The sequence below is a fragment of the Sceloporus undulatus genome, chromosome 6 (assembly GCF_019175285.1).
Source record: "Sceloporus undulatus isolate JIND9_A2432 ecotype Alabama chromosome 6, SceUnd_v1.1, whole genome shotgun sequence".
Taxonomy (NCBI): domain Eukaryota; kingdom Metazoa; phylum Chordata; class Lepidosauria; order Squamata; family Phrynosomatidae; genus Sceloporus; species Sceloporus undulatus.
In genome coordinates this window covers 49,076,311-49,090,345 of record NC_056527.1, presented here as the reverse complement: position 1 = coordinate 49,090,345, position 14,035 = coordinate 49,076,311, and the positions used below count along the sequence as shown (strand labels likewise).

The 14,035-nt window shown below is 38.0% G+C and overlaps 1 protein-coding gene across 3 annotated transcripts in view; it reads left to right on the top strand.

Moving 5' to 3' along the window:
• TOP2B (DNA topoisomerase II beta) overlaps positions 1-14,035 on the top strand; it is a 58,715-nt gene that overhangs the window by 34,202 nt on the left and 10,478 nt on the right. For all 3 annotated transcript variants that reach the window (XM_042472129.1, XM_042472128.1, XM_042472130.1), the window contains exons 21-29: positions 562-793; positions 2,818-2,952; positions 3,042-3,242; positions 4,402-4,597; positions 4,830-4,921; positions 8,113-8,268; positions 8,608-8,691; positions 10,087-10,284; positions 12,948-13,092. In XM_042472129.1, coding sequence (XP_042328063.1) covers positions 562-793; positions 2,818-2,952; positions 3,042-3,242; positions 4,402-4,597; positions 4,830-4,921; positions 8,113-8,268; positions 8,608-8,691; positions 10,087-10,284; positions 12,948-13,092 — 1,439 coding nt within the window. The remainder of the gene's footprint in view (positions 1-561; positions 794-2,817; positions 2,953-3,041; positions 3,243-4,401; positions 4,598-4,829; positions 4,922-8,112; positions 8,269-8,607; positions 8,692-10,086; positions 10,285-12,947; positions 13,093-14,035) is intronic.

Below are 14,035 nucleotides of genomic sequence, written 5' to 3'. Positions count from 1 at the left end.
AGACTAATAGTCATTAAATCACCAGCAGCAATGATGTACACTCCATTGTGAAACACTGTATTTGGTAGAACACAATGTTTTCCCACAGAAAAGACCTGATCCTAACCATCTTTACTCATAAGTCTTGAGGTCTTCATTTTGTAACTAATACTCATTTGTTGCTTTCAAGTAAGACAACACTGAAGTGGATGGACTAGTGCCTGAAGTAGTTTATACTCAGTGCAGTTGAGGTACCTTCCAGTTAAGTTCAGTTAAGACCCATAGATTTCAGAAAGACACAGCTGCCGTCTTTGCTATGCATTGGATCATACTCCAAGGCCTGGTTAAGAAAATTCATTCTTTATTTGGATTCAGTACTCTGTATATGTGCCGACTGTATATAAATATCTCTTCTAACATTGTACTGAATGAAGAAATCTTTTCACCTGGAGTGCTGAATATAGTGCAGTCACCTTTCATGAGGATTAAAATCCATATCTTTTAATTTCATAGGATAACATTTAAGTGTAATGAGTCACAATTACACCTGAATGTCTTTGATCCTTTTTGTTCTTTTTAAAGCCCATTAGCAAGACTGCTTTTTCCTGCAGTGGATGATAATCTGCTTAAGTTCCTCTATGATGATAACCAGCGTGTGGAACCTGAGTGGTATATCCCAATAATCCCCATGGTCTTAATAAATGGTGCTGAGGGCATCGGCACAGGATGGGCATGCAAAATTCCAAATTATGATACCAGGGAGATTGTGAACAATGTCAGACGAATGCTGGATGGATTGGACCCGCATCCCATGGTAATGAAATGTTCACTCTAAGCTAACATAATTTATTGCATGATGTATTTGTCTTATTTTTGGTGTGATACTATTTTTTGGGTGTATATATGCAGAAATGTTGATGATGATAGGCTTTATTTTGAATTTGGTGATCCAGGCGAAGTCAATATATTAAGAGTCTAGGGTTTTTATGATCAATACTTTTCTTTTATCTAGATGAAACACGGGATGATGAACTTTTAAAGAAATGTTATTTGTCCAGGACTAACATAGAAATTAATTGCTTATTCTAAAGATACTAAATGTTATGAATTTATAAATTTTATATATGAATAATCCATATTTGATATACTTGTTGATACAGGAATTACTACCGTATGTATATACTTAACTATAAGTTGGCCTCATGTATAAGTTAAGGGCAGATTTTGCACAGCAAAATTATGGATTGGAAGTTGAGGGTAGAAATTAGGGGCATGTAACAGAGAATGTAAAACACAAGCAAAGGAAAATCATGCCAAACAATTTACAAAATTCCAGCAGGCATAACTGTTTATGCTTACCCTAAAGGCTTTATGAATGAGTACGGAATTGTGGTAAATCATGGCTGTGTGATGTGTGAGGGAAGCAACCAGGCACAGGCACGGATAAGAAAATAAATGCACATGTCAAAAAGAAAAGAAAATGGTGACTATGTTTGTAGTGGTTATAGCCTGTTAACTTTAATATAACTGCTTAATTTTAACCCAGAAAAGCTGATAAACATACACAAATGTCTTATTTAAATCTTTCAATCCCAGGATAGACTAAGCTGTCGCCTTTTGCCACTCTATTCAGAGAAGGGGAAGGTTTCTTTTTTTGAGAAGAGTTAAAGTACAGTGCAGTGCACCTGCACTATATCTGGGTGCACTAATGCAACTTTCAGCTTATGCTGAAGCCATGCGGCAATACAATGAATGGCATTAGTGCTGCCGCACCCAAGCCCCATTATATTCAATGGGGCTGAAACATACGTGTTTTTTGCCTTATGTGGGGGAGGGGAGGAGTCAAGAATGGAACCCCTGTGTAAGGTAAATGTCCACTGTACTTACATTGGCCTGTGGATGAGTTGACCCAGATTTTTGGGGTCTTTTTTTAACTAAAATTTCTAGATTTATACATGAGTATATACAGTAGTTTAAAATTCCTCACAAAATTGCAGTCAGCCCTCCATATCCATGGATTTTTCCCCCCATGGATTTAAGCATCCATGGTTTGAAAATATTTAATATATATATAAGTTCCAAAAAGCAAACCTTGATTTTGCCATGTTGTATAAGGAACACCATCTTATTATGCCATTGTATATAATGGGACTTGAGCATCTATGGATTTTGGTATCCACAGGGGGTCCCAGAACCAAACTCCAGCAGATACCAAGGGACCACTGTAGTTTGGTATTCCCATGTTGCATGTGGGCAGCTGTGATAGGGAATAACCTTCACCCCTGTTTACCTGCAGTGGGCTGTTCTAGTGCATGTTTGGTCCAGAATTGTCCATGAATTCCTCCAAAAGTGAACAGGAATTTTCTTTCAGTTTGTACCTCTTGGGGTTTTTTTTAGCTTTGGGAATGGATTTAAAAGACAAAGTGCTCCTCCAAGAGAAAACGGAGGTGTAATGTTCAGGGATATTTATTTTGAAAAAAATCAAAATAATTGATTTTTAGTTCTTGATTTCAAGTCTTGTAACAAGTCTTTTATGATATAAATGGTGATGATGGTGGAGGTAGTGATAAAAATCAAGGAGGGATTTGGCTTGGAGACCAGAAAAATGGGTTGAGGACTGACAGACTGTGGACCTTGCATCCCATGCCCCTTTTATAGATAAATGATGTATTATTTCTAAATACTATTAGAAATTAATGACACTTAAAAATGAAATGAAATTACACTTAAAATTGTGCAAGTCCCATTACTTTTAGTGGGCTTACTTTTAAGTATGGATTGTAAATTGAGCTTTGTTAGGGAATATGTTATTAATGTGTCAAATATACTTTGTTTCAGCTTCCAAACTACAAAAACTTTAAAGGAACAATCCAGGAACTTGGTCTGAACCAATATGTAGTGAGTGGAGAAATATTTGTGGTTGACAGGAACACAGTAGAAATTACAGAGCTTCCAGTTAGAACATGGACTCAGGTAAATGCTATTAAGATACCTGTAATGTGAAATGTTGAATGTTTCTGTTTTGCTTTAAGTAGCTAATTTTTACTTTTTAATGTTTGTAGGTTTACAAAGAACAGGTGTTGGAACCAATGTTGAATGGGACTGAAAAAACACCAGCATTAATTTCAGATTACAAAGAATATCACACTGATACAACTGTGAAATTTGTTGTAAAAATGACAGAAGAAAAGCTTGCTCAGGCAGAGGCTGCTGGACTTCATAAAGTCTTTAAGCTTCAGACAAGTCTAACTTGTAATTCTATGGTAACTTTTCTATATGTTTGACTACCAGACTAATACTTTTTTCTGATGGCAGAATATTCTTACAGCTCCTGACCAAATGCATATTTTTCCACTTGTACTTCTGTACCAAAAGGAATTAAGTAAACTTTATTTCTTGCTTGACTGTAATGATTGTAACTTTGGTGCTTGATGTCATGGGTGTGCCTGGTGATTGATTTACTGCCACATCATTCTTCTTGAAATAGAAGTAGCTAAAGGAGGGATGGGTAACGTGCAGCCCATGAGTCACACATGGTTCCCAAACCCTGTTTTTTAAGCATTCAAAGCTTCCCACCATTCTCTGGAGCCCATAGAGCACCTTGTTTTTTCAAGTTTTTTTAAACTGCAATTTCCAGATGATTTTCTTCACCAAACTATGCCACAAACACTCTCTATCATCCCCTCGAACTCACAGGAGATCCTTCACCATACAACCTCTTTTACATCCATATAACTGCCAAAACAGGCATTGGAAGTGAAATCCTGGTTGCCATTTTTGCTGATATATAGTAAAAAAAACTGTTTTGGGGCATAGACAGACTTCTGTGGCCCACAGGAAAATTGGAGGGGACATGTAAATTGGGCTTGTCCCACCACCACCACCACCACCATATTTGCCTGCCCCTGGGCTAAAAGAACCATAGATCTTCCACCTATTATTTGTTCATTTTTACTTGTGCTGTTATTTGAATTTAAACAGAGGTCATTTCCTAATCATGTGTACCAAATTGCATTTTGATAATTACAACATTGTTGACAGCACCGTTGCATTATAGCAAACAGAATGCTCTGTTGCCAGTTAAACCAAAGTCTGCCTTTGATTGGCTAATTATTTAACATGCAAACTTTGAATACGGCCGATATATATACTTTAGCAGAGAAATGTAAATATTTTGTGTTAAGTATGTTGTATATCTTTAAGGAAGCTGATTCCATGCCTCTTAATTATTCAGAAGCTTTATCAACAGTGTCATAATTGAAATTAAAGTGAAAAAACTGAAATCCAAATTTGAGTCAAGATATTAAAAATTCTTAATGGGTTGCAGTACTTTTTTCATTTTAATTATATGCTGTATGTTTTTTTCTATAAATATGCAGTGTTTTGAAATAACTCTTAATCAAGTGTTTTATATTTATTCAGGTGCTTTTTGATCACATGGGATGTCTAAAGAAATATGAAACGGTACAAGAAATTCTAAAGGAATTCTTTGATTTACGATTAAATTATTACGCCTTGCGCAAGGACTGGCTTGTGGGAATATTAGGGGCAGAATCCACCAAGCTTAACAATCAAGCTCGTTTTATTCTAGAGAAGATACAAGGGAAAATTACCATTGGTAAGACAAAAAAAAAAAGTAAAATTTAGTTAAGAAGAGTAAATTGTGGTGCACACTGTAGCACTCCACATGTTGCTCTGCAGCTCCCATAATCCTTCACCATTGGCTATGTTAACTAGAGCTTTGGGGACTTACAGTCAAGTAACATCTACAGGGCTACAGTTGCTATTCCCTGACATACAAACAAATAGTCCCCCCCTCATATTCATTTGTTCTTTTTTGTTTCTCATAGAGAATAAATCAAAAAGAGATTTGATTCAGATGTTAGTCCAGAGAGGCTATGAATCTGACCCTGTGAAAGCCTGGAAGGAAGCACAAGAAAAGGTAACTTACAAAAGAAAGAAGATTCTTTAATTCATGGGTGAAGAACTGCTGGTTGATGATCCAGATGTGGTGTGTGCTGCTTCTTTCCCTAGCCCACATTTTCCTCTCTTTAGCCAGGATCCAATTGTTTATTGCCATATCCAACACTAGTAGAATCAAAACTTTTCCCTTCTATGCTCTTGTTGCAGCCTTCTTTAGTGTCACAACCTGTTCCAGATAGTTTTTGAGACCCCCCCAGAGCAGATTTTTAGGATGCATAGAGTCTGCAGAAAAGCAACAGATTGGAAATAATAAATATACATCTCAATCCACAAGAAAGGAGATACAAAAGAATGCAGCAATTATAGGACCATAGCATTAATATCACACATAAGCAAAATAATGCTCAAAATTCTCCAGCATAGACTCTATACACGGGGAAAGAGATTCCAAGGGACAGGTGGGATTCAGAAAAGGAAGAGGCACCAGGGACCACATCACAAACATAAGATGGTTAATGGAGCACACCAAGGAATTTCAGAAAAAAATAAGCATTTGTTTTATAGACTATAGCAAAGCATAGATCATTAAAAGCTATGGAACGCACTCAAGGACATGGAGGTGCTACATCTGATAATCCTGATGAAATATCTGTACCAAGGACAAGAGGCCACTACAAGAACTGAATTCGAAGAAACAGAGTGGGCCTCAATTATAAAGGGGTCAAGCAAGGCTGCATACTATCATCCTATATGTTCAATTTACCATATATTATTGACTGTAGGTTGACCTCATGTGTAAGTTGAGGGCAGGTTTTGAGCCCAAAATTAGGGATTTTGATATGACCTGTGGATAAGTTGAAATTAAAACATAGGGTCTCAGCACCCTTCTTCCCCCTCCATAGCCCCGCTGTTCCCTCGGAAAACAGCTGAGTTGAGGAGAAGACGTTGGAATAAGTGCTTTCCCTCCCTTCTCTTCCTATCCTGGTTGTCCTTTGAGGGGCTGCAAGGCTGGGAACAAGGCTTCAGGGTGAATACTTGCTCTGCCTGCTCCTCACAGCCCAGCTGTCTTTTTGGGAGACAGCTGGCCTGGGGACGTTACTATATTGACCCATGTATAAGTTGACCTAGGTTTTTTGGGGCTGTTCTTTTGTAAAAGAATGTATACACATGTATTTACAGTATGTACTGAAAACATAGACTCAGAAAGGAAAGAGTTGAGATAAGAGGAAGGAACACAATAATATTGGTGGAAAACATCACAGACTTGGAACAGCTACTGAGGAAGGTCAAAGATGAGAGTGCAAAAACAGGGTTAATGTTGAATATAAAGAAAACAAATACAGTGACCACAGAAGAAATACATAAATTCAATCTGGACAATGAGAAAAATGAAATAGTCAAAGAATTCCCAAACCTAGGCTCAAAGATTTACCAGAGTGGAGACTGCAGTCAAGAAATAAGAAGACTAGAAACTGGTAGGACAGCTATGAAAGAACTAGAAAAGATCCTGAAGAGCAAAGATATACTGTATATACTGGACTATAAAACGGTCTCATAAGGGCAGATTTTGTGGCCAAAATTATGGATTTTGATATGACCCGTAGATAAGTCGGGAGTAAAACTTAGGGGCATGTAATGAAGGATGTAACTGACAAAGGAAAACAATGCCAACAAACTTACAAAATTCCATGAGACATAACTATTTGTGCTCATACTATAGGCTGGATGGAGGAGAGAGTAGAAGGGTGTCAGTACTTCCAGGGCAGATTAAACTCTTGTCTTTCACCAGGGGATGGTAGGTAGGTATGTAGAGATATGATTTAAAGTACAGTGCTTACACTGACCTGTAGATAAGTTGACTCAGTTTTTTGGGGTCAATTTTTCAAACCTAAATTTCTAGACTTATACATGAGTATATAAAGTACAGCATGGCCCCAAAGTCAGGTATTCCCCATTACCATGTATGAATGCAAGAGTTGGACAGTGAAGGAAGCCAACAGAAAGGAAATCAGCTCATTTGAGATGTGGTACTGGGGAAGAGTGCTTAGGATACAATGGACAGCCAGAAAGTCAAACAGATGGGTCCTTGAACAGATCAAATCAGAACGCTCCTTGGAAGCCAAGATGATCAAACTGAGGCTGTTGTACTTTGGCCAAATAATGAGAAGGCTTGGATTATTAGAAAAAATAATAATGCTAGGAAAGGTGGAGGATAGAAGAAGGAGGGGAAGACTGCAAGCAAGAAGGATGGACTCAATCAGAGGGTAATGGGCATGAGTTTTCAGTGACTGAGCAGAGCAGTGCCTCCAATCTTGGAGGTGTCTGATCCACAGGGTTGCAATGAGTCAGGGCCAACTCAAGGGCAGCCAGCAATAACAATTAGCTCTAGTCAGGCATTCAAAAACAATATATGTAGAAAGACTGCAGGATCATATTTATAAGTTGATCCTAGTGCCCTCCTTGCACAGAATGGGAAGGTCTGTAAATTTCTAAGCACAGTCAGGCTTCTTGATGGAGGCTGAATTTATAACTGCTCAGCTATTAGCACTTAAAATCCTTTCTCAGCCTTTTCCATACCAGTGTGTGGTGACTGAGGCTCCACATTGCCCGCCACGGGTACTAATTCTGAATGACAGTAGTTTGAGCATCCCTTGAGGCTTACTTGTGTTTTCCTTTTGCCATTCACAGCAGCCTTTTGGGAAAACTTCACATATCATTTCATATGTAGACAGATTGATTGGTGTAATGAACAGGAAATTTTTATTTTACTGGGAGATCTACCAAGACACTAGAATGTGCTTAATAGTTCATATCTTTGATACATTATCTACAGTTTTAACAGTCCTATTTTTTCTTTTAAAATTATCTGGCTATATTTTATTTTCTGCTTCTACCAGAATCTACAAGAGTTTCGATAAATGCATTATAAAAAAAACCCCACTAAAAGTATGGTGCTACTTGAAAGACTAAGACATACAACTTGGCATAAACTCTTGTGAACTGTCACCCATTTAATCAAATGGATTATTATTATTTTTTGTTCTTGCAGCTATTATTTGTTGGGAAATGTTTTTAAAAGCATAAGTCTCCCATCTTTATATCACTAATAAGATAGAGTTGTATTTTTAAAAAATACGAAGCTGGAACTTGTATCTTTTCGCAGCTGTAGGAAGTATATATAATAGCATAAGTAATTTGATTTTTTTTAAGGCTGCAGAAGAGGAAGAAATGCAGAATCTGAATGATGACAGTTCCTCCTCTTCAGGATCTACCTCAGGCCCAGATTTCAATTACATCTTAAATATGTCTTTGTGGTGTCTTACTAAAGAGAAAGTAGAAGAGATCATTAAGCAGCGAGATGCAAAAGTAAGTATCTTTCAGAATTTTAAACTTGGACCTAATTTCTAAGCTGCTGTAGATGAGGCTTCTTTGTATTAATGACATGACTGCAATATTTAGTTGTAACTGTTTGGTAGGTTTTTCCCCCTGTCGTGTTTGTAGTTTTAAGTGTGCTAATCTGCTTTTTCATCTTAGAATATTTGTGAGAAAGCATTGTATAAGAAAAATAATTTATGATAATTTTTGCACAAAGATAGCTTATAGTCACAGTCCCTTGTTTTAATAACATTAGCTTTTCTTGAATATTCAGAATATGTTCATTAATTCATAAAGTTTTTACTATGTTTATTATCTTTTATATTTTAGGGAAAGGAACTCAGTGACCTCAAGAGAAAATCTCCTCCAGATCTTTGGAAAGAAGATCTAGCAGCTTTTATAGAAGAGCTTGATGTATGCTGTTCTGTTCATACCTGTGTATACATAAAGAAGTAATGTCTTGGTTTTAGTTTAGGCAGGTAGTTTGGGACTGTTGATGATTTTCATGAGACAGAGTCTAATGGAAACAAGTGAAAGGGGAATTAGTGTACTTTGAGACTTGTGGTATGTTCTTAGACATGCCTTTGTAGAACATGTTACAGTGAAGTAAAGGCTAGACGTCCAGAGGCTTCCATAGCTTGTGGGTCTTACAGTGAATTTGTTTGCGTTCAGGTTAAGTGTATTGTCCAGAATTTTACACTTTCTGCCAAGTTTTGGGCTCTTATTCTGCAACTCGTAGATTGAAGCATATCTTATCAACGATGTTGACTGTGTACCTTTTCTCTTTTTTTTAAAAAAGAATAATTTTGAACAAATCTTGCCAAGAAAATTCCATGATAGGTTTGCTTTAAGGTTATCCTAAGTCAGAAATGACTTGAAGGCATACAATAACAACAACAACAAATCTTACTAACGGGCAAAGCAGACTGCCTCTTCACACTGGCTTCTGGATGGCTTCAGAGTGCGGCATTTTGGCATTGCACAATCTGAAACCGCCTGAAAGCTGGCCTCATGCCGCCTGCCTACTCATACGTGGGCTGGCTGCATAGCTCTCTGGCAGTATGATGTTTACACGCCACACACTGCAGGAATGCCATAAAGCCTCAACAGGGAGGGAAAAGCCAGCTTTTTGCTGGCTCAAAGAGTCGCAGCAATTTGTCGCTTCTTTTGGGGCTGGCAAAAAGCCAGAAGGAGGCCATGATGTGCGTTTGCTGCACCCCAACCCAGCTCTCTTAGGGGGAACTTCAAGCCATCCCTTTGGGGAGGTCTGTTCTGCCCCTTAGAAATCATGATTAGTAAATGCAGAAATAAATTTGCCTTGGTCTGCCCTTTCTTAGGTTGATGACCAAAGTGTGTGTATGTGTTGAACCAAATAATTTTCAAGTAGTGTTATAAGTTATGTGGACATTGTTCTCACAAATAGAGAGGCTGTTGTGCTGTTGGGATACATTAAACTGTTTCCTTGTATGAGCCATGTTCATACCTTGTATTTCACCTTGGTATCACCTTTGTTTTCACTTCCAAGTGTTCTTGATAGCCCAGTAAGGAATCAGTTCAGTTTGAAGTGTCTGGTGTAACCCATAGCTTTTGTGCTGGTTTATGGTTAGGGAAAGCAATAATAAGGTAATATACTGTTCATGTTAGAATTAGAGTAAGACGTACTCATTAGAAGTAAGTCCCATGGATTCAGAATAATGTGTAGCATGCTTCAGCATTAAGGACAATTATAACAAGTTTAGAGAATTTCTGTATATCACACCTGATTTCAGAAGTTTTTCATATTTTACTTTCATCTTCATTTATTGTTAGAAAGTAGAAGCTCAGGAAAGAGAGGATGTCCTTGCTGGAATGGCTGGTAAACCTATAAAAGGCAAAGTTGGTAAACCCAAGGTGAAGAAACTTCACTTAGAAGAGACCATGCCCTCACCTTTCGGTAGGAGAATAGTTCCACAGATTACTTCTGCTATGAAAGCTGACGCCAGTAAGAAACTACTGAAAAAAAAGAAGGCAAGTCAGTCTGTTTTATTCATCTTACGTGTTTGTTTAGAATACCTTACATTTACTTGTTTGTTCAGTTTATTTTCTGTATTTTTATATTCAAAATAGTTCAGTTCACAAGTCAGGACAGAAACAACAAAAAAACAGGCCAGTAAAACAAGGAAGGAAATACCTTAATACCCTCTCCTCTGAGTTACAATTGTTTTAATCCTTGAGTAAAGTAACCAACTATGTCACCAGAGATACCTCTCTGGGAAGACTGTTCCATGTTTTTGAATATATAGTCGGCTGTATGGACATTCTGAGTGGGAATCAGGTGCTTTCCAGATATCACCAGATCAGCATAGCCATTGGTGTAGAATTCTGCATGTTGCAATCTAGTGACATCTAGAGCATATCTGCACAACTTGGCAGTAGGAAGGGGCCAAAATTAAAATAGGTTAACTTCTTTGGGCCACAGATAGGTTTTAATTAAATATTAATTAATAATTATTAATTAATAGTAGTTAACATTGTTAATACTAATTCTGTCCTCCTCCACCTCTGCCTGGCCTTTTCCTCAAGAGAAAGCTGAGCAGCTGAAGAACACTCCAAGTGTTCACCCATCCTCATTCTCCGCCAGCCTTCTCAGGAAAAAGCCTAGTAGTGTAGGACCCTTGTAGGGCAAGTATTTGCCCATCTTCCTCCACTGCTGCCACCCGGCCTCCTCCTCAGGAGAAAGCCAGATGGTGCAGGAGCCTTTCTCTGCAAGCATTTGCCATCCTCCTTCTCTGCTGCCTGGCCTTCTCCTCAGGAGAGCCTTGAAGTTGTTCAACATTCTCACGGGCTACCCAAAATCTTTTGGTGGACTGCATGCGGCCCCTGGGCCGTATGTTGTGCCCGCCTGATCTAAAGGTTCTTCTGTTCATGTCCCTGGCCTAGATCCTCAATATTCCTGCCCAACGGTATTTCTGTCTTATCTGGATTACTGATGCTAATTGATTGTATCATTTTTACAGAAAAGACCCAGGTTGCTAATACAGTTGGACCAATTTTAAATGTGTTGTAAATACCTATAAAAGTAGTATAACTATAGTAGATTTGGAGATGATAGGTGATGTAGACTGGAAATTTTCCTGTTTTCGAAATGCATTGTTTTATAAAAATTAATTGGTGACATAAAGCAGCATGTATACAGTATCAATAATGGGTGAGAGGAATTTATACCATACTATTGTAATCTTATTTTTAAGTCTTTGTATCTAAGAGGCGCATACATTTATATGTGCAGTTCTTTAGACATACTAAAATGAATAGTTTTCTGTGACTTCATTTAAAAATATTTTAATAGTGAAAGTGAAGAGTATATCATGAATTAACATGCCTCAGATTATTTTTAGAGATGTAATACCCTCCATAATCAGTTCATTTCATCTCTCATCTCAGGACACACCCCAACCTCATGAAGATGCTCATAGCCAATTTATCATATCTCCTTTTGTTCGCAAACTTCACATACCATATTGCAATATTCCCTCTGCTATTCATATAGTTATCCACTGACTTTGGTCATAGGCAAGATCTGTCTACTGATTTCATCCCTCAGTCACGATAGTTAAAACTGAACTTGACACCTCATTACCATCCCCACAAGTTTTGCATTTCTATGATGTCTGATTATAAATGTCCTTCCTGGGCATCCCTTTACTCCATGCATCTGAGGAATTGGACCAAATGTACAAAAGTTTATGCTACAACGTCTTTCACACAATTAGTCTTAAAGGTAATACAAGATCCCCTTGTATAATGATATTCCAGACTAACGTGGCTGTGTCTCTGAATTCAACTCCCTTGTGTGGTTTAGGTTAATTAGCTGTTTGTGTGTGTGTTATTTTATGTATTTTGTATGTTTCATTTATCTTGTATGTTGTGATATATGTTTAAATATGTTTAAATTAAAAAAAGGAATTAAAAAATATAGAATGATCGAAACTTTTTAGCTTTCACCTTGAGTTGCCAAAGATGAAACTGAGCTACATCCAAGGGGGTAATTTAGAACATTCTGTTCTCAGCTTTCTTCAATGGACTATCCTCTAGGTTGAGGCTGTGCAGTGTTAACTGCATCCTTCTGGGATCCAGGACAAACTGTTGGTTTACTATTTAATCATCTATATCTATTTGTTTGCTTTTCTGTCTGACTGTCCCATAGTAAGCAGCAGAGCGTAGAACTTTGAGGACTAATATCCCATGCTGTAGTCCACAAAGTAATTTTTCCAAGGTCTTGTAAGCAGGCATGCTAAATTATTGTCCAAAATTGGCACTGTATTATATTCAGGCTATACTGACACTGATATAATACTTTCCTTAGGTTATCAACTATTTCATATCTGTTATCACGTTTTTAACAGTAGCATCAGTAATATTGATAATACCAGCAATGGTTCTGTGTTTGTGTGTGTGCATGCCTTTAAATTATCTGTCATTTTATGATGACCACATGAATTTCTTAGTGTTTTCTTAGGCAAAGAATAATCAGAGGTGGCTTTGCCAAGTTCTTCCTCTTTGAGAATGAGAGACAGAAGCTGAGTGAAGGAAGTTTCTTGGAGGCAATTGCTTGAGTTGAATTTACTTCCCAGTTTGCATCAATTCTTAACCACCACACTAACTTCACTTATTTTGTTTTTAATTTTTAGGGGGATCTTGATACTATAGCAATAAAACTGGAATTTGATGAGGAATTTGGTGTCACACCAGTAGAAGATCCTGGGGAAGATATGCTCAATAGCTCTGGCCCAGTGGCTAAGACACCGAAACCTAAGAGAGAAAAGAAGGATCCTGGTTAGTAAACTTCAGATGTTACAAAAAACCATCAATCTATTCCATGAATAGCAGAAGGGTAACTCACATGGAGACATGGAAGTAAAAAATTGCCTTGCTCACATTCGGGTCTTATTTAAAAAGAACTGTCAGCCATATGCACAGTCAGTGTGCAGAATTTGTTGAAATGTCTGAGGCAATTTTAATTTTCTGATAGTTGGTATCTCTGCTAAAAGGGACAGAAAATGTGTGTGGAACCTGAGTGAGGTGGGAGGCCTGAATCCCCTACCCATCCTTTCTGCCGTTCACATGAGATTTAGGGTTTGGCTTCCCTCCTGACACCACTCACTCCCTGATGTCTTAGTTGGAACACACCTTCACCCTTCTGCATGTCCTCTCTTTGTAGGGGAAACTCAGTCTGAGCTTCACAGCTTGTTTCGGAAGTGGCTTCACTTGAATCTCATCCTCACAGATCAGTGAAGTCTTCATTGGGATGAGTAGCCAAGGGAGCACTCCTTTTAATCCACACAACTTAATCAGGAGCTTAATTTTCCATGTATCAGAAAGGTTTGGGGGAGTAAAATGAGACTGGGAATCTCACAGTTATCAGTGACCAGAGATAACAGATGGATGTGATGTATTCTATGTGTACCAGTGTCATGGTGAGACTCACCCACCACAATGGGTCTTTTTGATCCCACCGCTGCCACCAATATGTCACAAGGAGTCAACTATCCCACTAGCTTGCTGCCTATTTTGTGATGCGATACTTGAGCTCAGTTCTTACCTCTGGTGCTATCTACACTAGAACTCTGTTTAGATGCTCTCTAGGTCTTCTAATCCCACCCCCCACCCCGGCTTGGCACCAATTACTTGTTCACTATCTGATGTGTCCCAAACTTAAAAGACCTTTCTTTCTATTGGTAGTGTTAAGCATTTCAGACAACTGCTTGTTGAACAAACA